This window comes from Anas acuta, chromosome 9 (assembly GCF_963932015.1).
Source record: "Anas acuta chromosome 9, bAnaAcu1.1, whole genome shotgun sequence".
Taxonomy (NCBI): domain Eukaryota; kingdom Metazoa; phylum Chordata; class Aves; order Anseriformes; family Anatidae; genus Anas; species Anas acuta.
This window is the reverse complement of record NC_088987.1, coordinates 9,514,887-9,537,409: the sequence shown is the minus strand read 5'-3', so window position 1 is coordinate 9,537,409 and position 22,523 is coordinate 9,514,887. Positions and strand designations below refer to the sequence as shown.

The following is a 22,523-nucleotide window of genomic DNA, read 5'->3' as shown; positions in this document are numbered from 1 at the left end:
AAAAAAATAAAATAAAATAGATGGAGTGGAGGGTTAGTCCCTTCACTTCAACAAAATGTTACATCATGCCAGTCATTAGCACCAAGGCGTGCACCTTTTCATCCGGCAGCTCTGATGGCGAAATGCAGATGTGCCTAGGGGCTGTAACCAGCAGGCAGCTCGGTGGTGACAAGGTGAGCAGGACAGGAGCACTTGAAGGGGCAGAAGGAGAATGAAAAGGGCTGTGGGCAGGGGATGAGGGAAGCCAGCCAGGTTTCCTTAAGATTGGCCTTGGACCCTTTTTGATAATGAGGGCAGCAAGGATCTAAGCATAGCAACTATTTCCATGATCCCACCACTCTCTGCTGTCTTCCCCCACCAGCATCTGGCCCAGGATTACTTCAGCTGTGTCCCCATAGCCTGCAAATCTCCCAGCTGCCAGAGGTCAGGCAGTCTGGGAGCTGGGTGTCTGTAACCCTGTACAAGCGCTGGAAGAATGATCCCTGGGAGGGAAACAGGGCTGTTCTCCATCCCAGAGGCACTTCCAGCAGGCATGGGACAATTTATCAGCTTCCAGTGGGAGCCCAGAAAGAGCAAAGTTAATTTGATCAGATTTCCTGAGTTTCTGTTTGCCTTCCACATCATTCTTCTCAAGCCTGGCAAGACTGCCGGCTTCCTGCCTCCAGAAGGTAGAGCTGGGGGGCTCCTGCCCCTCAGCCAAGCTTTTAGGAGATTCTCCAAAAGTGAAACGTGCTTCTTTGTAGTGCCTTATAAGGGTTTGGTGGACACGGTCCCTGAGGGGCTGAAACAAGCAGTAAATTAGCAAATCTTTCCATGTTGTGCCACTCCTAAGGCATGCCTAATCACAGAGAAGCTGATCTATCAGCCTGCACCGAGTACAGCTGCAGTCTCAATGGACATAATGTTCCAGACTTCGAGCACAATCAGCTTGTAACACATCTTCTCACTGAGCCTCTTCAGCGAGTGGCAAGATGACAAGAGGAGTGGGCAAAGGCAGCAAGAGATGCCATCGCCAGCAGGGTTCATGCGGAGGAGGAGGTGTGGGAGGGTGGGGTGGGGGAGAAGTGCAGATAAAGCTGGAAAGGAGGCTGAGCAGAAGTGTGTAGGCCCTGGAACAGTATTTGATATAGTCTGTGTAGTCAACAGGAGAGATTATTCATGGCAGTGATTGCTATTGTGAACCCTCCCCCCCACTGTTCTGCTTTCCCTTCCAGCCCAGCAAGCCTGCAGATGCTGGGTTGTGATACAGCAGACGCTGTCAGGGCTACACTTTCTGAAAGTCAGCGTGACTTTCAGTAGTTATCACTTCTTTTTAGTGACATGCTCCTCCATTTTAAATTAGGAAGTTCAGACGCACCACAATGATTTAATTACAAACAGATTACATCCCAGTATAAAAACATTTTTGGTACTCATACAAATTCAGTCCTAAGTTTGCATCAGTGCTTACAGCTTTACTGAACTCCAACATTTGAATCTTTTCCAAAAGTGTTTTGGACCCAGGAATACTACAGCACTTTGATTTATCGTAGCTATAGATGAACTTGGCTATCATCTCCAGCTGTATGCTTAAACTGTCTCTGTCTTGAGTTGAATCCGTGCCAGTAAGCAGCTACATTAAGTAACAGATATTTTAGGATTCCTGCATCAAGTCCTCATTTAACTTTTCTTACACTGAGCTACCCCCAGTGCATCCTCTGTAGTTACTGTGCTCTTCTTTCTATGGTCTAGAACCTCGAAGGAGAAATAAATGAAATCTTCCAGGCTCCCTCTTGAATACTCACTGATCTTTGTTTTCAGCTCAACACTTGTTGATTCCTCTGCTAGTACTCCGAGTCAGAGGAGACAGAATTTTGATATGTTGAAAGGATGTAAGTGGTGGGAAACCAAAAGGGAAGGTGAATCCTGAAACAGAGTTTATATGGGTACGGAGTAGATGGGAGTAGGAACTGAAAATGGGGAAGGACAGATTGAAAAGAGATTGAATGGAGGGCAGGAAGTATAGTCTGAGTTATAATGAAGAAAAGGTCCCAGAGAAGATGAGGTACATCTCAGCATTCAAAAAGTTCCTATATGCTGCTTTTCAAAGTCTTTACATGCCTGTGCTGCAAGCAGGTAGCAGTGAAATCCACTGGCAAACTGAATATCTCACCCCACATTCATGTTTCTTCCAGGCAGAATTGGTAATGGGCTCCTACTGCTACCAGGTACTGTGTTCATCTGACAAGCAGAAGGCCTGATTAGATCATGAAGTCCCAACCTCTTAGTGACTAATGTCAGCATGATTCTACATCACAGAAAATGGATTTAAGAAATAATAATAAAGCTGTCAATACATCATAGCAATGATCACACTGCCAAGCAACACGTTCATGTTGTTAGTAAATATGAAATTTAAGTTTATTCAACTTCAAATTGACTCTTCATCTTGGCCATTGACCTCAAACTCAGACATCAATGCACCCATATTCTAATGTGTTTCCCTTTTTCTTTTATTCGTACCTCTCAAAAAATTAAAGTGCCTAAGTTCAGGACAGTAAAGCAAAAGCAGAACTTTAAAGTCAAATGGCTCGAGGACATCAAAACACTCACAGAAATGAAACCTACTTAGCTCTTGCTGAGGTCCTTTGTTGAATTTTACCAAGGTTTGCTCCATAGTGATCACCATAATGTTCCTTCTTGGCCAGGACAGGGAGGCACAGCAGGCTGTCTTCACAACTGGGAACCACAGCATCTTTCTCAGGTGCTCTCCAAGAGGAAAAAACAGGTTAAGATCCTTGCAAGGTTTTCTGGGACCGACCCAAAAGTTGCCTGGACCTTGGCTTGTGTCCGCTTTCTGGATAGTCCTGGGATAGACTAATACCAATATACTGGCTGGTAGAGGAAGGTTTTTACACTTGAGAGGAAGATCACTGAGGTAAAGGTGGCTGCGTCACACTGGTCTGTGATGTGCTGCATCCTAGCGTGGAATGGCACAAACCTTGTATGGGTGGGGCTGCAGCGTGGCCCCAAAAATTGGCTCTGTGTTGATCTTTGTCACTCCCTCAGGAAGGCGGAAGGTGAATGCCCGGAGCAGGTTGGCAAAAAAAATGAAGAGCTCGGTCCTTGCTAGGTGCTCCCCCAAACACACTCGGTGCCCTGCAGAAGGAAAAGGGAAAGGACAGTGAGTATCTAGGATTTTTTTTTAGTTTTGTCATCACTTTGTTCATTCTTGCCATAAGCAGAGGGGACTCTTGTTCAGGGCCAGGATCCTGAAAACCACAGAAATAAAACTTCCTGAATTCATTCTCAGAAAGATCCCATCCCTCCAATGTCGTAGGTTAGGAGACACCAAACAAAAAGCCCAGTGCAAATCCCTGATGTACTACCATCTTTCTTTCTTGACCAGGCAGAAAATTATTTTCCTTTTATAGGAGATCTTGAGCTTCAGGGTCAGACATGAAGAATCTGCCAGCTGTTTGCACATGCTTTCTTAGTGAGTTCAAGTCAGCAGATTAAAATTACTCGGCAATGGCCTTTGCAACTGAGCAAAGGCTTGGTCATTTTACAGGCAATCAAGAAGCCTACTGTTAATTTCCAAGTGTTCCTCACTGGAACCAATGGGGCACACAGCACAGAAACAAAAACTAAAGAAAACAAGTTAATAATATATTCACATTTCCAGATTAGCAGACAAATTAAGGGAAAGCAAAAGCCAGCTATTCCATTTGCACTAAGAAACCGCTCCTGGATGGGCATCTAAGTGACTATCCTGCTACACCAGCAGAGATACTAAAACAGAGTAAGAACTTTACTGCTGAATATGGTCACAAACTCTGCTATGTTATCTTAATTCCCTTCTTTTGCAACTGGCTTTTCAGTTCTGTACCCAAGAACTTTGTGTATCGGGATGCATTTCTTCTCTTCTTTCAGCTCGTTCCTATAAGAGGGACTGCAAGCAACTCCAGCATACAAAAGGTACATTGCTTCTCAGTGGAAAAAAAATAAATAAAAAAAATATGAAAAATACTACAGGAAAAAAAACATGGATGACTGCAATATTTAACAAGCCTAGGAGGTTCAGGAATTCAAGTGGGATTCCTACCGCATTGTACTAAGAGCAGGTTGGTGCCAGAGAGCACAAAAGTGTCTCTCTCGGCAGACACAAGCCAGTACTATTATTTAAAAGAAGCAAACAGTGGTGACATAAGGTGTTATCTGAAGAAATATCACAGTCTCAAACTTCCGTATTCTTCATGTAATCTGTTGGGACCGTTCAAACTGCCAGTGCACTTACCTGCTGAGAATGGTAAGAAGGCTTCTCGATTTTTAAAGTTTCCTTCTTTATCCAGGAAATGGCCAGGGTTGAACTCCCGAGGTGTCTCCCAGTGCTCAGGATCATACAGAACAGATGCTATATTTGGCAAAACAATGGTGCCCTGCAAGGAAGAAACCACTGGTACAGTTCTATGGACTAGCCTCTCACCTCTCAGTTTCTGCCTGGTGGATAAGACGTCTGTTTGTTGCCATTGCTTTGTAATGTGCAAATATCAAGTGGTTAGAGGAGTATCTTGCTAGAAAACAGGAGTTGTTAGTCATTTTCTTAGCTGGAAATGATCATTTCCCAGCCTTGCGACCATGCCAGTGGGTGTTATTAGCATTAGTGATGTTTGTACAACTATATTGTGGTGCCCACTTCTACTGGTAGTTTTAACGACATTTGTAGTAGGTCTCTTTTGTTGATATTCAGGTCCCAGTCTTGGAAACCTTCTTTTGGGTTTGAGAGAGAGAAAAAGCTTTGTCTTTACTGGTGAAGAGCACGTTATTCCCAGCAGACCAGCTCGTGTGCCTTAGGGTACCTGACTGTCAGATCCAGCCAGAACAGAGACTGAAGCCTTCACCACAAAGTGAGTTAGGTGGGGCCAAACATGGAAGCCAGTAATGGTACTGGCCTCTCCCATCTCTCTTGCAATAAAAGCAACCCATTCTTGCTAGGGTTTTACAGTGAGAACTGGCACTCAGCATAGCTTATGTCACTTGACAAAATTATTTAGTGGCTGTGAACACCTGTCTCAGGCTTTATTTTGGAGCAACTCCCTTGCTGTCAGCTGTACAGATTCAGGCAGGTCACTTGTCTCAGCTCATGGAGCTATTACCATCCCCTTACAAGTCTTCCTCCATCCCAGCAGTGCTAGCAGTGCCAAGCTGGGCAAAAATGTCTTAACAAGTGCTTTGACAAACATTTCTCCTCTCAGTCTATACCCCCAGCCAAGTACAGCTGGTCTCTGCTGTTGTGTCATTTGTCTGTACCTTTTTGACAGGGAAACCTAGCAGTTCTGTATTCCTCACACACACTCTGGGCATGCCGACAAAGACAATGTTGCTGAAGCGCTGGATTTCATGAACCACAGCATTCGTGTAGGGCAGCTTTCTCCGATCCTCATAGCAAATTAACTGGAAAGGACCCAGAACAGCATCCAGCTCCTTCTGCACTTTCTCTGTGGAGAAATATTCATCACTTCAGATGGGAAAAATGCATCAAGTATTTCAACTGGTCTCTTTTCCTTCGAGCAATAGGAAAAAGTAGTATTTCAGCATAGTACATAAAGTCTTTATGATTTAACGTCTGAATTTAACATATGAAGCTAAAAGTCAATAGCAAAACAAACAAACAAAAAAGCAGTGTGATCCGGAATCATAAACAAGGACTATACTGTACTTATTTCAGCTTTGACATTTATCTCACAGTATGCATGGTGGGTGTAGGGTGAGTCACTCAGCTCCACATTTTGAAGGTATTTAGGGATTGCTTAGTTTACTTTATCTTAAATTCTATATCTCGTTTTCAAAATTGACGCAAATGCCTTGGATATTAACTCCCAGTGCAAAGGAGGACTTGGTCCAAGTATGGCAACAGTGAACAAACATCAGAATCACCCTAAAAGTCTGAGTGCAAATATGCACATGATGACACAGTCTTTTCAGCTTCCTGCTCAGATTGTGGGAATACAGATATCTTCCTAGCTTTCAGCACTTGAGCACAGCAGATGGAAGAAACGCTGACTCCAGAATTATCCAAGTCCTTCTTAAACCCTGGCCATATCCTTTCTCTTCCCAGTGTAGATTTTAGATGGGGGAGATTCAGTCTGGATCTACAGAGGCATTCATGGCATTGACTTGTCAGTGCAAATAACTTTTCTTTCACCATGACTGCCTTCAGCCATCTGGTTTGGCCAGGTGAGAGGATGGACCTTTGTTTATTTCCACTGCTGTAATTCTAGCATGGTGTTCTTAGTGTTTCCAGAGAGTGGGAGCCAGGCTCAACGAGTGGCTTTTGTGTCTGCCACTCATTGCATCCAGCCCTCATTAACATTTCTGGTACCCACAGTATTTCACAGCAAGAATCCCTCTCACCTTGGATGTCTGGATACACCACCATGTAGAGCAGTCCCCAGTACAAGGTTGTGCTTGAAGTCTCTGAGCCACCAAGGAAAAGGTCATTTATAACATACACCAAATTGTCTTCGTCATACTTGGGCTTGTCCTCATCTTTAGACTGCAGATGATGATAAAAAGGTGAGGATAAACATTAAAGTTAGGTTATCCTGTATACCTCCTCAGACTCATTATTTCCACACGTGGAAATAGTAGCACATACACAAAGAATATTCAGATTTACAGTTTTTGATGAGTACTAAGAGATTAACAGTTTCCCAAATGTATGTGATAAGGCTGTGTTGCTCTTTTTTCATGAGGTGGATTATTCTTTCATTAAACAAACAGGCAGTTTCATGCCTGATGACTTAATCCTGAAAAATTTAGAACAAACTGCAACTTTTACAGTTAGCCCAGAGCATACTTCTAAACATGTGCCCCACAATGTGTCACTCATTTGGCCTTGGTCTCTCCAGTAAGCTATCAAACAGTGTCATCAGGCAGAATGAATACTTACTTTCTCTATCTCGGCCAGGTAAAAGTCAATGAAATCTTGCGGTTCGTCTGGCATCCCTCTCTCCATGTGCCTTCTAATCTCCTTCCTTGCAAAAGAACTGAGGACATCATAGCAAGACAATGCCTTCTTATGAGGACCAGGGAGACGGCACATCAGCCAGGGGAAGATTTCGTACAGCTGCAGGAATGACATACAAGAGGCAGCATGAATTAGCTGTCAGTAACAAAGCTGCTTTAGAAACACCAAAGGTCTGAGTTGTCCTGTCTGGAAATGCTGATAGTGGAGTAAACAGATTGTCATTGTTTTGAGTATTATTTTTTTTCTTCATGTGGGGAAACATTAATATTGATTTTGACACACTCCTGAATCTGGGGGTGTCAGCCAACACTCTGCTCACGCCACTAACTCAGGCAACTGGTGGAGCTCACAGAAGGAAAGCATAGACTGGGTAGCACTCTTGGATAATTTTGTTTTCCTTTTCAGAGTCCTTTTAACTGCCAGAGGAACCAATAATGATTAAAAATGTTAAATCTTCAGTCTGCTCAGAGTGGATTTATACACATACTTGTTAGCTCAAAGTGCCATCCTCTGTTTTGGACAGCTCTCTCTTTGCAGCATGTGCCATCCCACCCTGCCAACCAAACAGCATTTCTGTCTCCTCACTGCCTTTGTTCTTTCAAACCAACCAAGCAAAATTCTCAGATTTTGTTATGTGATCATTTGTTGGTCATCCCACTAATCCTTCTTTTACATTTGTTTCACTCTAAACTCACAACATAAAATGCCAAGACACGGGAAAAGGTCCCACAGATAACTACACACCAGAACCTACTTCAACACTTCTCTGGATCTAAACGGAAAACAGTACTGGAAACACTCTATGATCCTGTTTGCCTTTTACATCCTGTTTTCTGCTAGTTTCCACCAGTCCCTTTCCTCTTAAGCTTTGGACTGGAATGTTCTAAGCTTGTAGCAGGTAATTGTCTCATTAATTCCTGATATGATTCATAATTTAATTTTGTACTATTAGAATTTGTTCCATACTTACAACTCCAATCCACAATATTTATGAGCTCTCGCAGCAGGATATCCTGAACCTCCACTGTATTGTTACGGTCTCCTTGCTTTGATCATCAGCAAATGTTATCTGTTTTTTAGCCAAGTTCTTCAACAAAAATAATGAGTAACTACAGTCAGAGAGTCACTGAACTACTGCCAGAATAACTCCGCTAATGATGTCTTTCACTTATCTAATTATCTCTTTCTTTGTCTCTTAGAAATTTTTACCCTCTTTATAAACCTTGAACCAGTTGCTCTGCTTTTAGTGAGGACGCATTTTTGTATCCACACTTTCATTTTCTACTTATTTCAGGAAAAAAAATAGCATGTGATTTACGCACCTGATAAATGAAGCTGCCTGCAAATCTGAATACGTTCTCTGTGGCACTGATCAGTTCATGGAAGGTTTTGTCCTCATCAGAGAAGTGATATCCAAAAACCAGAGCACAAATTACATTTGAAATAGAATGGAAAAGAGGGAAAGAAGGATCCACAGGTCTTCCTGCAAACACAGTAACTAACGTTCACTCTCAATGTTTTCTTCAGTTGTTCCTTACACAGATAAGACAAGATATTATTAGAAATTACATAAAATAATATCCTCATCTGTGTGGGGCATGAATGGGGACAGATGTAACATCAATATGTATCCATGAAAATAAAACAGTCTTAAAGCAAAGGATAGTGTTAAACTGTTTTCTCATTGCTCTAAAATAGTCTCATACCACTTCCCATGAAATAGTATTGCACAACCAAGATTAATTAGAAGATATAATATTAAACCTGATGTCCTCTGTTGTACGGAGGAAGAAAAGTTAGACAACGTGCAAGGCAAGAAATGTCACAGCAGATGAACAGAGAGAAGACAGCAACAAACATGTTCAAAAAAAAAGCTACTTAGGAGAAAAGACTGAAGAAGCTTGTGAAAGTTTAAGAGTAGGTTTAGAAACAGCTTTTTAAGAAAGAAATTTCCACTTGTAATACTAGGCTCTATCTGTTCTTCAGGCTTTGGTGAGTTTGGACATACATGTATGACTGTGCCCACCCCAACCCTAGAAAGAGATAGGTAAGCTTGCATACTGAAGATAATGGATCCAGAAACTGAAAAGCATCTAATTTTTTAGCAGAGATACCTTTTAGGCTAACAAAGAAGTCCACCAGGTGAGAGGCCTCCTCTTGCACTCGATACTCCAGGCCTTTTTTCCCCATCCCCAGACTGCGTAGAGTCATTATACCAAAGCGTCTCTGCTGCTTCCATGAGCGACCGCTTGCCAGTATAATACCTGAGAGCATTCCCTGGCACATTATTATTTGTCATAGACATGGATGATTTGTTTAAAAATAATTATGAAATACTTGAGTAAATCAATGAATATACTGTGGTACAAGTATCTTTAGGAGGTAAAAGTATCATAACCAAATATACCCAAACTGTAACTAAACCACATGTTCTTAATATTGATTGTAGTTCATTTTTGAAAAGAGCAATCTAAGGATCTGCTGACTGCTCCACTTCTTGCTAAAAACTGCTGAAATACATTAAGAAGAAATGGATTTTAACGTGACGGAGTCACTCTCACAAAGGGTATTCAGGAAGTGTTTAAGAGTGACTGCTAACACAGCTATGAGACTTCTGGAGGAAGGTGTTATAGGTCTCTCACTCATGATGGAAGGTGTTTGGCAACCATACATAGTCTATAGAGTTGCCAAACCTATAATGATGCTTTGCATTCATGTAACATACAGCAAAATCATGTGCAGCAGAATGAATTATCCTATGAGGAGTGTAAGATTGCTGAGTTCTGAGCTAGGACTGCACACATCTTGAACACAGCAAAAAAAGGTCACCTATAAACAACCTGATCTGGAACGTTTCCCAGGCTTGGGAAAGCTCAGGACAAAAGGCATCATGACAAATAGCAAACTATTCTCATGAGCTAATAGGGTATTTGGACAGAGCATCCTGAATGGGAGGGCAGAGGGTTTGACAAGGCTGAGCAGGAGTAGTTTGCCAAGTCAACATTACTGTGCATTATTTATGGCAGGAAAATCTCACCTTTTCCTTTGGCCATTGCTCTGAAGAAAGGAGATACCATCCTTCCAGAAACATCATCAGGGTGTGTGGTCATGCCATCCTTCACTGCCTGAAATCCATTCAGTATGATCACTGGTGCCCACCCGAACCACAAGGTGTATATGTTGCCATAAGTTTTTGCCAGCTGTGGATGGGAAAAATGCCAGAAAAGAACAGATAACACTGAGTAAAATTCACCAGTTAGGAGAATCTGAAAATAAATACCTCCATCAGAAGATCCCGATGTAACTGAAAGTTCATTTGCACCAAGTTTCCAAGCAATGGGAGAGGAGTTGGTCCAGGAGGGAATTGCTGGCATGCCTTTCGGAGTTTGAGAAATTGAACAATTAAAAGAAAAATGACCAGAACTACAAACGCTTGACTTATTGTCAGCATTTCAAAGCTGATTTTTCAGCTTCTCTCTATCAAAAATAACGTAGTGGAGCTTGGAAAAGTTGATCTTGCTTCTTGTTCCACCAGTTCTCTTTGCAGACTGACTCCTGTAAAGTCTCAATTCCTTTCCCTCCCTCTGTCCCTCCCTCTTTATCACTGCCTACCTTTTTCCTGCACCCCATATATTCTCCATACTAAGATCCATCAAACCAATCCCTGACCAAGGGCGTACCTAGCTGTCTATAGGTAGCCACAGCCTGAAAATGTGGAATCACGTGTGCTGAAGGTATTTGCCTTGGGAACCTTAAAAACATGCATAATTGTTCATCTCAGAATCACTGAATTCAGAGTACTGTTTACATCCTGGCTTGTAACTCTAATTGGTTAGATTTAACAGGTGTTTTAGTCACAAATATTAAGTTGTCTTTATATGTGATTGCAAATTGAGATTTGCCTCCCAGTTCACACAGACAAAAACATCAGTAGTTGGAGACTAAGCATGCAATTAGGAGATGAAATTGTTACATGTAATTTCTTAAAATTTGGCCTTGAGTGTTCAAACTTGTTTTTTTCCAGTAAGAGGGTAACAATAACATTTTCAACAACTGCATATTAATGACATTAAGATAATAATTAAATCTTACATTACAACTAAATAACGAGAAAAACAATCAACATACAAAATTATGCCCTATTTAAAATGTAATTAAATTAAAATTGTCATTATTATGTATAATTTTTTTGAGTACATAACTTATATTAAGGACTTTATTTTCCTTGGTTTATTTTCTACATTTGTAATCACAGTTTCAAAATCCTGGGTATTATGTCTATGACCAGTTGTCAATAGGTTTACAGAACACATCAAAAATTTGTCCTCTGATAATGAAGGGATTCACACCTAGTACGCAACACAGAAAGGAGAAAGCACTGGGTGTCAATCGTCAGGGGATCCTATCTTGGCATTGCAAAGAGAAAATGTCTTCGCTAAAAAATGAGGTACAAGTCTGAACAAGAAATTGCCCTGCCTTCCAACACACACATGAATAGCAGTATTTTGCAAACCTGGCACCATTAGGGAAGTATTGTGACTCAGTGATGTCAATCTGTCTCCTCCATTTGGCCAAAATTTGCAGTTATCATAGGTACCTACATGCCTGCATTATATAATGAAGACAGAATGTAAAATTAGCTGTTTTTTGTTTTGTGTTGTTTTTATGACCTTATCTATGCAAATGTAACAAGTGGACATTATGGGCAGCATGTTTGGGAAGGGTGTTGAGGTATCCCAAATTAGTTACAACTGCCAACCATGAAGCAGGAAATAGCTGTGATAGGACTCAGCAAACTGCAACATCCCCCCCAAAAAAATACCAAAATATTAATTTTTAAATATTGAAAAAAAAAAAAAAAGAACAAAATTAGTTTTGTGCAGCCAACAAAAGTCAGGAGAAATTCTGACTTACATAAATTTCATTAGAAGACTAAATAAAATCATATTCATCTCGTGACCTGTTTGTTTGGTCAATATCACTTTTAGAAAGAAAACTTGGAGACAAAGAAATGCTGAGAAAGTCGCTATAATATATGACAGCAAACAGATAAAATAATAATGAATAAAGACTGTAAAACTAAAAGACTGCAATGCCAATGTAACCCATGTACCATCTTTGTCTTTAAACAGTTCGTATGTTCAAAGCAGGACATCCAGAAGTTTACAATGCGTATACTTCTAAATCAGCATTTAAAACAACAACAAAAAAAAAAAAAAACAACAACAAACTCAAGATATAAGCACTGACCTATAACTTCAATTTGCTTCATGCAATACTAACAATAAGGAATGATTACATTTCTCTGGTTCCCAATCCATCAAGTATCTCAGGGTGCTTTACCATTATTAACCACATTTTTGATCTGTCAAGGCAAAAATATCTATTCCTACATGCTAGTAAGAAATTACACAGCACTACAAGATTATTTATATTTGACGTGTAACGGAGCAGACTTGCTAATCGGACAAGTATTAATGCCCCAATATTTACATAGTAGGAATGTAAATGATAGGCAGCTGCAAAACATGAAAGACAGAATCAGCCCAACTCGGTAATATAATTACTGCACTCAACTTGTAGTGATACATTATCCCAGATTAGTGTAAGTGGAGCTGTACCAACTCCCATTACCTATCTCCACCTTACGCTTTTCATTGTAAATCCTTTGTAGTCAGGTGTTTACAACTCCCCAAAGTCCTTAATCAGTGTGTGGCAAGCAGAAATAAAGGAACAGGAGGTACAAACCACAGGGAGACTGAGATGGAAGTGGCCATGTGGGCATTACGGAGGGTCACAGGTTGGCTGGTAATTGTGAGAGGGTAAAACACCCTCTGACCTGTGAGAAGGTAAAACATCCTCTGACCAAACCTGGACCTGTGACGGTTCCCAGTCTTCAATTACACTGTCATTCCTGTTTCTCTCCTTGCAAACTTTGTCTCAAGCAGAGCTATTTTCCATGAAATTCCAGGTTTTGCAGCCTGACTCGGGAATATAAATAAGCGTCTCCTAAATACTTTGGAGAAAGATTTAGGTGAAATTTCTGTATTAAATTAGTCTATCTTAATGGAAAAAAAAAAATCAGCTGGTAGCAGAGAAGCTCGATAACCCTCCATCACATACACACCCCTAAATCTCCAGCACAGTGACAGAGCCAGTGACCTTTTGAGGTACAGCACTAAGTGCATTAAGCTGCTAACAGAAGAAATCTGCTTTGCTAAAGTAGCAACGTGGCAATAAGCCATGTGCAAAGTGCAGTGGGCAGAAGGCTGACTCGTGCTTTTCTTCCCCAGTTGGGAAGTTTTCTTTCTTGCTTCCAAGGACAGCTGGATGATGGGGACTAGCACTGTGAGGCGCTAATATGAAGAGAAGAGGGAGGTTGAGGGTTGCACACCGTGTGTGGCAAGAAATTCCCTTCACAATTGATCTTACAGCCTGAACTGTGCCCCAACAAGCCCTGTTAATCTGCTCGCTCTCTCAGCATCTGCCTCCGTGCTGGTTCTTTGTTGCTCGTCTGCCAGTCCCCTGGGGGAGGCAGGGACACATCTCATCAATGACTGCATTTATCCAAACCTCCCGTGAAAGAAAGCCCTCAGACAATGTCACTTGTGGCTTTGCCATTCGGCTGCCTGCCTTCAGGAAATAATTTCCAGCACCTATAGCAACTCCACTAGTGTGACTTTCAAGAAAGATGGTAAGCACACTCAGCAGCTTTCAGCATTTGCCAATTACTTACGGATCAGAGGTGAAGTTGGGTGGCAGCCACCGATGCTATATAGTAAATTAATATGCAAGAGATTAGCTATCGATACTGGCAGAGAAAATGCAGTCCTTTAGACACAAGTTTCTCAATCAATTGCACATGAAGCAACTGCAGTACATAGACAAATCCCCCCCGCTCCAGCAAACCAAATATACATATTTGACCTATTTTTTTTATTTATTGCCCCAATTACCATGTTATTGCTTGTGTATTCCAACAGCAATGTCCAGAATGAACCTTTTTCCCAAAAACATGCTTCACGGGTGTTGAGTGGAAGGACTGAGAAACTGCTTGAGATCAGAGTTGTTGCTTCTCCTATAGATATTAAGCTGCACTAGTACTGCTAAGAGAGGTATCAAAGGTATCACTTCTGATATATACACATATATGTACATACATATATATACATACACTAGCAAGGCCATCTTCTACCACAAGAAACAAGAGGCAGCCCGTCACTTTTACATATTGCCACTGGTTAAATGGGACGGCAGAGTGGGGACATCCAACACACACAGGACAGCACAAGGCTGAGGTCTGGACCTGGGGACAGAGGAGGAGAAAAGAAGCGCCCTCAAAGGCTGAGGAACTGCTGTACAAATGGAGAAAAAGAGGAGCAGAAAAAGCAACTTCTTCCAGGCTTATCTGCTTCATGAAAGATTTTCTTCACGATGTTTCATAAACTATTTCAACAACTGGAAAAATCCACTCAGCTTGTAGAGATTCTCAGGACACAAAAATATCAGCTGCCCATCACCTTTGAACCTACTGAGTGTTTCCCACGTCTTCAAACACTTTTCCTCAGATCTTGCCTTTTTGCCTCAGGAATTTGTCCTTGCTTCCATTTTTCTTGCTTTTCACACCCCTCTTTCCTGCCAGAAGAGCCACATGCACAAAGCTCTCAGCTGCCCTAACAGACCTAACACTCACGCAGCAGTGCTGGAAGTAGGAGCCACCACATAAGAAGACTTCGGAGTATTTCCAGGCAGTTTCCACAGCAAGGTGATCTCACCGTTTGCTGTGGCTTCCCAGAAATAGGCACAGCTCACTCAGGGGCTGATAGCCAGGTGCCTTCCCTCTGCCAGTCGCTGAGACCTCTCCAAAGCAAAGCCATTTCACAGATTTACGGCCAGGTTCAGCTGGATCAGCGCCCAGAAAACACAGGTTAGAAAAGGAATCCATGAATAAGTAAGAGGGACTGGGTTTCCTGACTGACCGATGAGCCTCACAGGCATTGTTACAAGTATGTACATCCTTATCTCTCCTCTTAAATATTTATAAAAGCAGTAGGATAATTTCTTCTGCTGTTACACTTGGTATTTCCTGTCCACCTTCAGGAGATTACACTGACTGCTTTGTTCCTTCAGAAGCCAGGAGGAAAAACAGTTTGTACATGTATGTTTGCATATTATGGCTGCAGAAACCATACATTTCACAGACATGAACCAGAGAATGGTGTTTTGTCAGCATTTCATAGCTGGTTTTCTCCACTTTGTGTGAAAAAAAAAATTGCCTGCAACATCATGAAGGCCAAACTTTTTTTTTCCCCCCACTGGTCTTTCCTGTGGAGATTTAGCCCTGTTAAATTTGTGCACTGCACATACCTGCCTTTTACCACTCGTCTTTTCCTCACTCATTTCAATAACATGTTCCAAGCTGAAGAGAACGTCATTAGTTCTGTCACAAGCAAACTTCTCCCAGCAGACATTACATCTCAAACGTGTCATCTCACCTGTTGTAAGCCAAAATCTTCTAAACAATGTGGAAACAATAGAAAAAAAAAAAAAGAAAAAAAAAAAAAGAGGAAAATCTCATCTACAGTTGGAAACAATAATGAAACTACTTTTATAAACCGAATTAACTTCTAGCTGTTTAAAACACTGGTCTAAAGAGTTTTAAAAGAACCAAAATGGTTTTTTTACCCTGTTTTATATACAAATATATATATTAATCTCAGGCTTTCAGAAACTCTGTACTTCAACCTAGGGTTGAGCAAGAACATAGAAAGGGTAGATCACAAGGCTGAAACAGTAAGAATTAACACTTGCCGGCTGCACACTGTAACAAAGCTCTATGTCCCCCTCACTGTAGGTCCCAGCATAACTGTACTAAAGCAGACTGCACACACAGGCAGATAGCATCCTTGCACATTTAGTTTCAAGCTAACTGAACTATCCCACATTGTTCCTTTTTTTTTTTTTTTCCCCATTCAGTGAAGGGTGGACAGCAATACCCAAGAACAAAGGTTGTTTTTCCCCTGTCAGAGCTCAGTTCAGACCCCAGTGTGCGTAAAGCCTTTGATTATGTGACATGTGCTACCCCCAACACTGCGTCAGTGCCTTGGCAGCCCCTGCTCTATGAACAAATTCAGATCACAGAAAGCTTTGTCTATTGTCTCAGGCCTCCATCCCTCTGATGCAGAATTCCAGTGCTGTCGTGAAGAGCCCAGGAAGCACAAGAAAATTTGGCCGAGCCCACAGAAAACCACTTTTGAGAGCTGGCTTCTCAGCCTGAATGCCTGTGTAATTCTTGGCAAGTTGTAGTCCCCCCTTCAGATGTGGCCAATTGCTAATTATATGTTCACTTAATGGATGTCTGTCTTCAGACAACAAAGCTCAGGGCTGGAGAAGGACAATTTACTCACAACTTGTAGTAACTGCAGCAGTGATGTGAATACAAATGTTTAATTTTATATTATTTTAGTATCTTCATACACAAATGCTGATATGGGCTAAAGCTGTTAAAAGACTCAGTCCCTAAACAGATCCAGTGAGTCCATTATTGGACAGTGGTGGCACTGGGGTACAAGGCCTGTTTCCCCATCAGCAAAGTCAGGGTGATGGAACCTGAAGCTGTGAATATTTACTTCTTATCTTTTACACAGCATTCAGACAATACAATGAGGATGCCACGGGAAATCTTATGGATGCATGCAATATTTGCTTTAGTACAAATTTTGAGGATGCAATAAGTAGGCTGATTACACCCACTGGATGATAAGGGCATTGAAAAATTGAGGGTTACCTGTGCCATTAGCCATGTCCATCGTGTCCCATGGATATCCTGTGAATAACACAACATATGACCATACAGCAATGAAATTTTAGTATGCCTCATAATTCAGGTCTCCACAGAGAGTAACTTAAGACCATGACGGATACAGAATTTCCTAAAGTCTGAAAACTCCCCTGTGCACACATAACAAAGCAGGCATTCATCAGTGTGCCAGCAGACAGACAGCTGTCAATGGGCAGCAACGCAGGTTGCTACATCCAGACACTCCTTGCCACTTGTCAATAACGTGGCAATCATCTTTTCAACATCTACGCTTACAGCGTAACCCACCTTTCAGAAAGGGAAGGCAGGTGGGGAGATAAGTCCTCTATCTTGGTTCGTTATGCTTGGGTTTAGCTGTGGAGACATTTTCTGTTGGGATTCACAGGTTTTCCTTGGTCAAATGACAGCACTGTTCAAGGAGAATCATTTTGGCCAGCTGTGTCTTAATCTTCCAGCCAAACACACCTGAAAGATCAGAGGAAAGTAATTTTCAGTCCTGATTCCCCTCCTTCAGAAACACAGCTGATAAACTGGATAAAAATCATCAATGAGCTCAAATTGATGAACAATAGCTAAAATTATTCTATTCAGTGTTTTCTAGTTTATTTGTTTTGAATATAGCAGAGTTTTTTTCTCTTGGCAGTACTTAACAGCAAGGAAAGGAGAGGGGCTGGGTAAATGGAACCATGTGCTGCTTCTAAGCCTCATTGCTGCAATTCCCACATTTCAAATTGTGTAATTACTCCTCGTTCCACCACCTGGGCTCAGTCTAATGCCATTATCACACCTAGAGAACATTGAAGTTAATATGCGACATACCAGAATTTATCTGGGAGCTTCCCCAGTGCTCTGCATTCCCCTGTGTGGAGGAGACTGCAGACACGGAGAGAATATGGACCTCTTATCTGGATCAGAGGAACATGGTCACAGTGAATAATCCCCATGTACCTAGTAAGCAAGAAAATTCACAGGGTGTTTTGCCAAAGTCTCCAACAAACCTGTTGCAGACACGGTATTGTAGCATTTGAACCTGGGTGTTGGCGAGCAGCATCCCAGCCTCAGCCGGTACCAAAATGATGGCAAATGAAGCTGCAATGAGCCGCAGCGTGCCCTGGTGAAACTGGTTGCTTTAAAGCTAGCTCCTGTTGAGCTGGTTACAGCACTGCAGGCACAGTCCTGTCAGAGACCTTTGCTGCCCTCTGCCTGGCTCCTCGGATGTTGCACTGCTGAAATATTAAAACTGGATTTTATTTTTTTTCACATGCTTGATCTGTACCAAACTAACCCTCACTCTCTCTAGGTGCTGCTAATGTTCTTCCTGAGCAGGTTCAAGGCTGAACAGAGACAGCTTCCATTAACTACATCATCAGACTGAGCACATGCACCAAACGTCTAGATTTAAGCAGTGATTTAAACTCCTGCAAAGATGTGTCCTTTTCTGCCATGTCTCAGGCCACAGTGATTTCTGACAGTGCTGAGCCTGAAATCCTGTGCATCTCTTGCCTGCAGGTCCCATAACTCAGTCTTAAAACTTGTAACGTCGTTTCAAAGCGGTCTGCATTTCTGCAGGATGTTGTTTTCTGTCCGTGAGTGCCAAAGCTACTGATGCCCTCAGTAATTATGGAGGGTGGTGACTGTGATGTTTGTTCCTGCTGAAAACTGCTCAAAAGCAGGTTAAGGGAAGCCACCTGCATTATATGGCAAGCTACAGTCATCCATAGCTTGCAGGTGGCAATCCAAGGTGAATTTACAAGTCAGGGGCTATACATACATGATTGCATCATTGGAATAAACATTTTAAATAACTCCTTGGAATACTATCAAAAACTCATAGAATACAAAATAGTCAAAAATTTTAGTTCAAAATGTTTGCAGGGTATAGAAGATATTCTCCACTTTTAATTGTATGACCTTCTCTTATAGCTTTGGAATAACATCATTCATAAAGTCATTTTCTCTGCAGTGCTCCTTAAAGTGCATTCCTTGTAGAATATCATCACATCACCAGCTGACCCCAGAACATACTTGTATTATTATCTCATCCCCTGCCTCACCTGCTGCATCTCAGAAGCTATTGAGGGAAAGAGCTACAATTGTATTATTGTTATTTCTTTAATATTAGGATCTCAGTCTGCGGGATAGCAAATAAATAGCTCCTGGGGTATTGGCTAAAAATAACATTGGCTGAGATTTGTTCACAGATATTGTTACAAGTTCATAAGTTTTTCAATAAGGGAAAAAAAAAGTTCATCAGGAGCTTTTAGGTTGGTGATCTGAATAGAAAAAAATCTGAATGGAAAAATACAGTTACAAATAACACCTCAGAATACTTTTTTTTAATGAACATGTTCTATTTTCCCCACTAAATCTTTTATTCAAGAAAACTGAAAGAAAATATTATAGATCTGGACATCAAACTTGAATTGGAATACTCTGGCTTACAGAGGCATTTTGAGTCACTGCAAATTTAAAATGCCTTTTTCTGCTGTGATTTGCTGCTCCGTGAGAACTTAATGCTCAATAAAAATTGCCAGAGAAACTCCCTGGGGAAAACTGGCCCTACTGCTAGAAAGGAAGGAGGGAAGGACAAGTGGTTCTGGAATAGGGTTATCTCACCTTTCCAAATATCTGACATTAGAACCAATAAGGAGAAATATCAGTGTTATCACAGCCTTCATACATTCATAATCATAAAAATAAAAGGCCAAATAAAATGGTGTTTTAAAGTTAAGGCCTTAAAGTTTCTGTGAGCCATGACAAGTTTGGGAATACATTTCTCACCATGCTCCAGCCAACAGTTTGGGATCTGATAACTTCAAGAAATTAGGCCTAACCAGGCTCGGCGTTTAGGTTGACTAACAAGGTCCTTGAGTAAACACTGAATAGAACTAAATGTGGAACAGAATCCCTTTCAGTGCCTCTTTCCAGTTTGACAGGGTACCATCCATAAACATTCCCATAGTTTTCCATTAAGTTCTGCAAAGCTTCCCATACCCCATGTTTCCCTGGTTTCTTTCTGAGATTGTGCCAAAGCCACAATGAAGAGCAGTAAATTACATTAATGGCATCTCTCCTAAAAAGAAAACTAAGTTTGACATTATTTGGTGACTACAGACTATTTCTGTTTGCCTCCCAGTGCCTACAACTTGATTATTTTTGCCAGGATGTTCTCAGAAGTGCAATCAAGCTGACTGATTTATAACTCCGCAACTTCTCCTACCTTTTGAAGATAAATAAACGTTTGACCTTTTCCCATCCTCCACAGGTTCTCGTAGATAATTGCTAATTGCTCTGAGGTTAATACCGGTCCCTAAGTGCCCTGGGACAAATCAGCCTAGCCAATTTGAAAACATCCCATTTATCCAGTTATTTTCTAACCTCTTTTACCTAATCTAGACACAAATCTCCCATGAATGTCATGGGTGTTAAATGTATTTTCCTCTGGATCACCATTACCATTTTCACTGAAGCCAAGAAGGGCATTAAATTGTCCATCTGCCAGAGAGCCTTCTTGATGTACCGCGGTTTTAAGAAACCAGCACTTTCCGTGGTCCTCATTTTACTACTGAAATACAGAATTATTATTCTTTATAGCTTGTATTTACTTTGCATGCAAACTTTAAAGAGGCATGGAGCAAATCTACCAGGGAACACACCCAGAAGTTGAAATTTTCATTTTATTTTGATATTGACTGGTGAACTCTTTAAGGAATGAGAGAGTGCAGAAGCATTCACTTCAGTCCGTGCTTCTGACACCCTGCAGATGCTGGAATATGCTTATTAAGGCTCAGGAAAACAAAGGCAAGAATTATTTCCTTAGTAATGTGGCAGTCTGTGGTAAATAACTCCACCCCACTTTACCTTTTGCTCTTGCCCTACTCATTCTTTCACAGGAGCCGTGTTCTTCTCACTGATGAAGGGGAATACTTCAAAAAGGTGTAAAAGGAACACTTTTTTTCCTGCAGATATGTCACAGCACAGAGTGGAAACATCAAGCTGGCTTCGCAAGAGTTAGCTTCAATGTCAGGAAGCAGCTCGCTGCGGAAAGGAAAATTCCTGCCTGGACTGATTGCTCCACTGCAAACCAGGGCAGGCAGTGGGCGAGCTCTGCAGGGCTGAGCTGGCTTCTGCTCCCCGAGCAAGGTCATTCACAGCCAGCTCAAGCACCTTGGCACTGAATGTATATCCTCGTTTTCTAACACAGCTACACAGCCAGCCTCCCTGCCTGCTCCCCAGAAGGATATATGATATAAGTGCTTGAATATTTGTTTTGCAGTGACCCGTCTCCTCCCAAAGCATTTTACATGCTCCTGTTCTGTGATCTTTTCCCAGAGTTCATGGTGGTTGCTGTCACGTTTTGTAGCTGATATAGAAGAAAGCAAACACTGATCTGTTTTAAGTTTGGAAAGCAGACAACTAGAAGATAAATAATTGGAGCTACTAAAGATTTACCCAGTCCTCTCAACTCCTTGTTACTTAATGTCTTCCAGCTGATACAGGAAAAACAATAACTTGCTAACTCTAAGGCTCTCTTCCTAGATAGGCTTTGTTTTTCTTACTTTCTCCTTTCCTTAGGATTCTTGTTTTTTATTCTTACCAGGATAAAAAAAAAAAAATAAAAAATAAATAAAAAAAAATAAAAAAGAGATTGCTAAACAAGGTGAACAAGGTGTATTTAAAAAAGGTCTCTGTACTGTGATCCACTTTTCCTAACCTCTTACCTCTAGCAAAATGTTTTCTCCTCTATTGAATACAGATCTGTGAATGTGAAAACATTTTACATGTTAATTTTGAGATAATTATATTTTAACAAAGTTAAAACTCTCACACAAACCTTTCATTTCCACCTGATTTTGGGAAAAAAAAAAAAGTTGACCTAGATGCAGTGAGGCCACCCCCACCAAATGACTTCTCTGGCTTTGCAGAATTCAGTGCAGAGAGAGGAGCACTGCAGTACTGTAAGGCTCTGAGCCTCTCCAAGAGCAAGCCAAACCCAGCAGCTTCAGCTTTGCCTCTCCGCATTTTCTACATTTTCCTTTATAGCACATCTTCTGTGTCTGGACTCACTTTGCTCTCAGCTTTGTTGGCCTTCTGTGACAACACCAGCTGGGCTTTCAATGTCCTTTGCGCTCAGGAAGACCAGGGTATTTCAGAACATGAGTTTCAGTGAATCCCTTTTTAAATAGGTCAGGCAAGAACAGAGAAGACAAGGCTCTGACAAGCATCCCTCCTCTTCCCCACCCGCTGTGCCCTGGCAGATCCCAGCTTAGACCCCCATGTCCCCGCTGTGAGCTTCCTGCTGATGTCCTGCTGCCACATCTCATGGGCTGGGGTCTCCTCTCCAGGCAGCTGTGCACAAAGGAATTAAAAATCCGCAGCGAGCGCAGCCTGTCTCAGATAAATATGTGTAAATAACCTACCCGTGTACGATCTATAATTTTCATATAAAGTGCCCTGAGCATCTCCTCTTGAGCATGCAGACAAGTAGGAGTTACATCCATTGTCTGGGGCTGTGTCATTCCCAGGGGCGCAGGCAGCTCGACCTGCTTTGGCTTCATGCATGCTTTCCCAGACAACTTTCCACCTCAGGCCTTTTTATGAGCTTCCCTTTTGAAAGTGTATCTGGAGAAGCATCTGGCCTTCAAGAGTGACAGCATCACATAGTAATGGTGTTAATGCTTGTAATGCTACCAC

The 22,523-nt window shown here is 41.6% G+C and overlaps 1 protein-coding gene across 10 annotated transcripts; it reads right to left on the bottom strand.

The window, feature by feature from the left end:
* Nucleotides 1-1,329: 1,329 nt before the first annotated feature.
* LOC137861201 (cytochrome P450 2J6-like) lies at nucleotides 1,330-20,980 on the bottom strand. Of its 10 annotated transcripts, none has more exons than XM_068692355.1 (12): nucleotides 20,691-20,980; nucleotides 17,118-17,294; nucleotides 15,377-15,504; nucleotides 10,290-10,385; nucleotides 10,047-10,209; nucleotides 9,124-9,273; nucleotides 8,332-8,492; nucleotides 6,932-7,108; nucleotides 6,394-6,535; nucleotides 5,290-5,477; nucleotides 4,277-4,418; nucleotides 1,331-3,138 (listed from the first exon to the last, which is right to left on the bottom strand). In XM_068692355.1, the coding sequence occupies exons 3-12, from the start codon at nucleotides 15,497-15,499 to the stop codon at nucleotides 2,960-2,962; spliced, it is 1,521 nt and encodes a 506-aa protein (XP_068548456.1). In that variant the 5' UTR covers nucleotides 15,500-15,504; nucleotides 17,118-17,294; nucleotides 20,691-20,980; the 3' UTR covers nucleotides 1,331-2,959. The 10 variants fall into 10 exon arrangements, with proteins under 10 accessions (XP_068548465.1, XP_068548456.1, XP_068548455.1 ...); XM_068692354.1 differs by lacking the exon at nucleotides 20,691-20,980 and adding an exon at nucleotides 17,828-18,032; XM_068692358.1 differs by lacking the exons at nucleotides 17,118-17,294; nucleotides 20,691-20,980 and adding an exon at nucleotides 13,966-14,115 and having other exon boundaries at nucleotides 1,332-3,138; nucleotides 15,377-15,497.
* Between the last annotated feature and the right edge of the window lie 1,543 nt (nucleotides 20,981-22,523).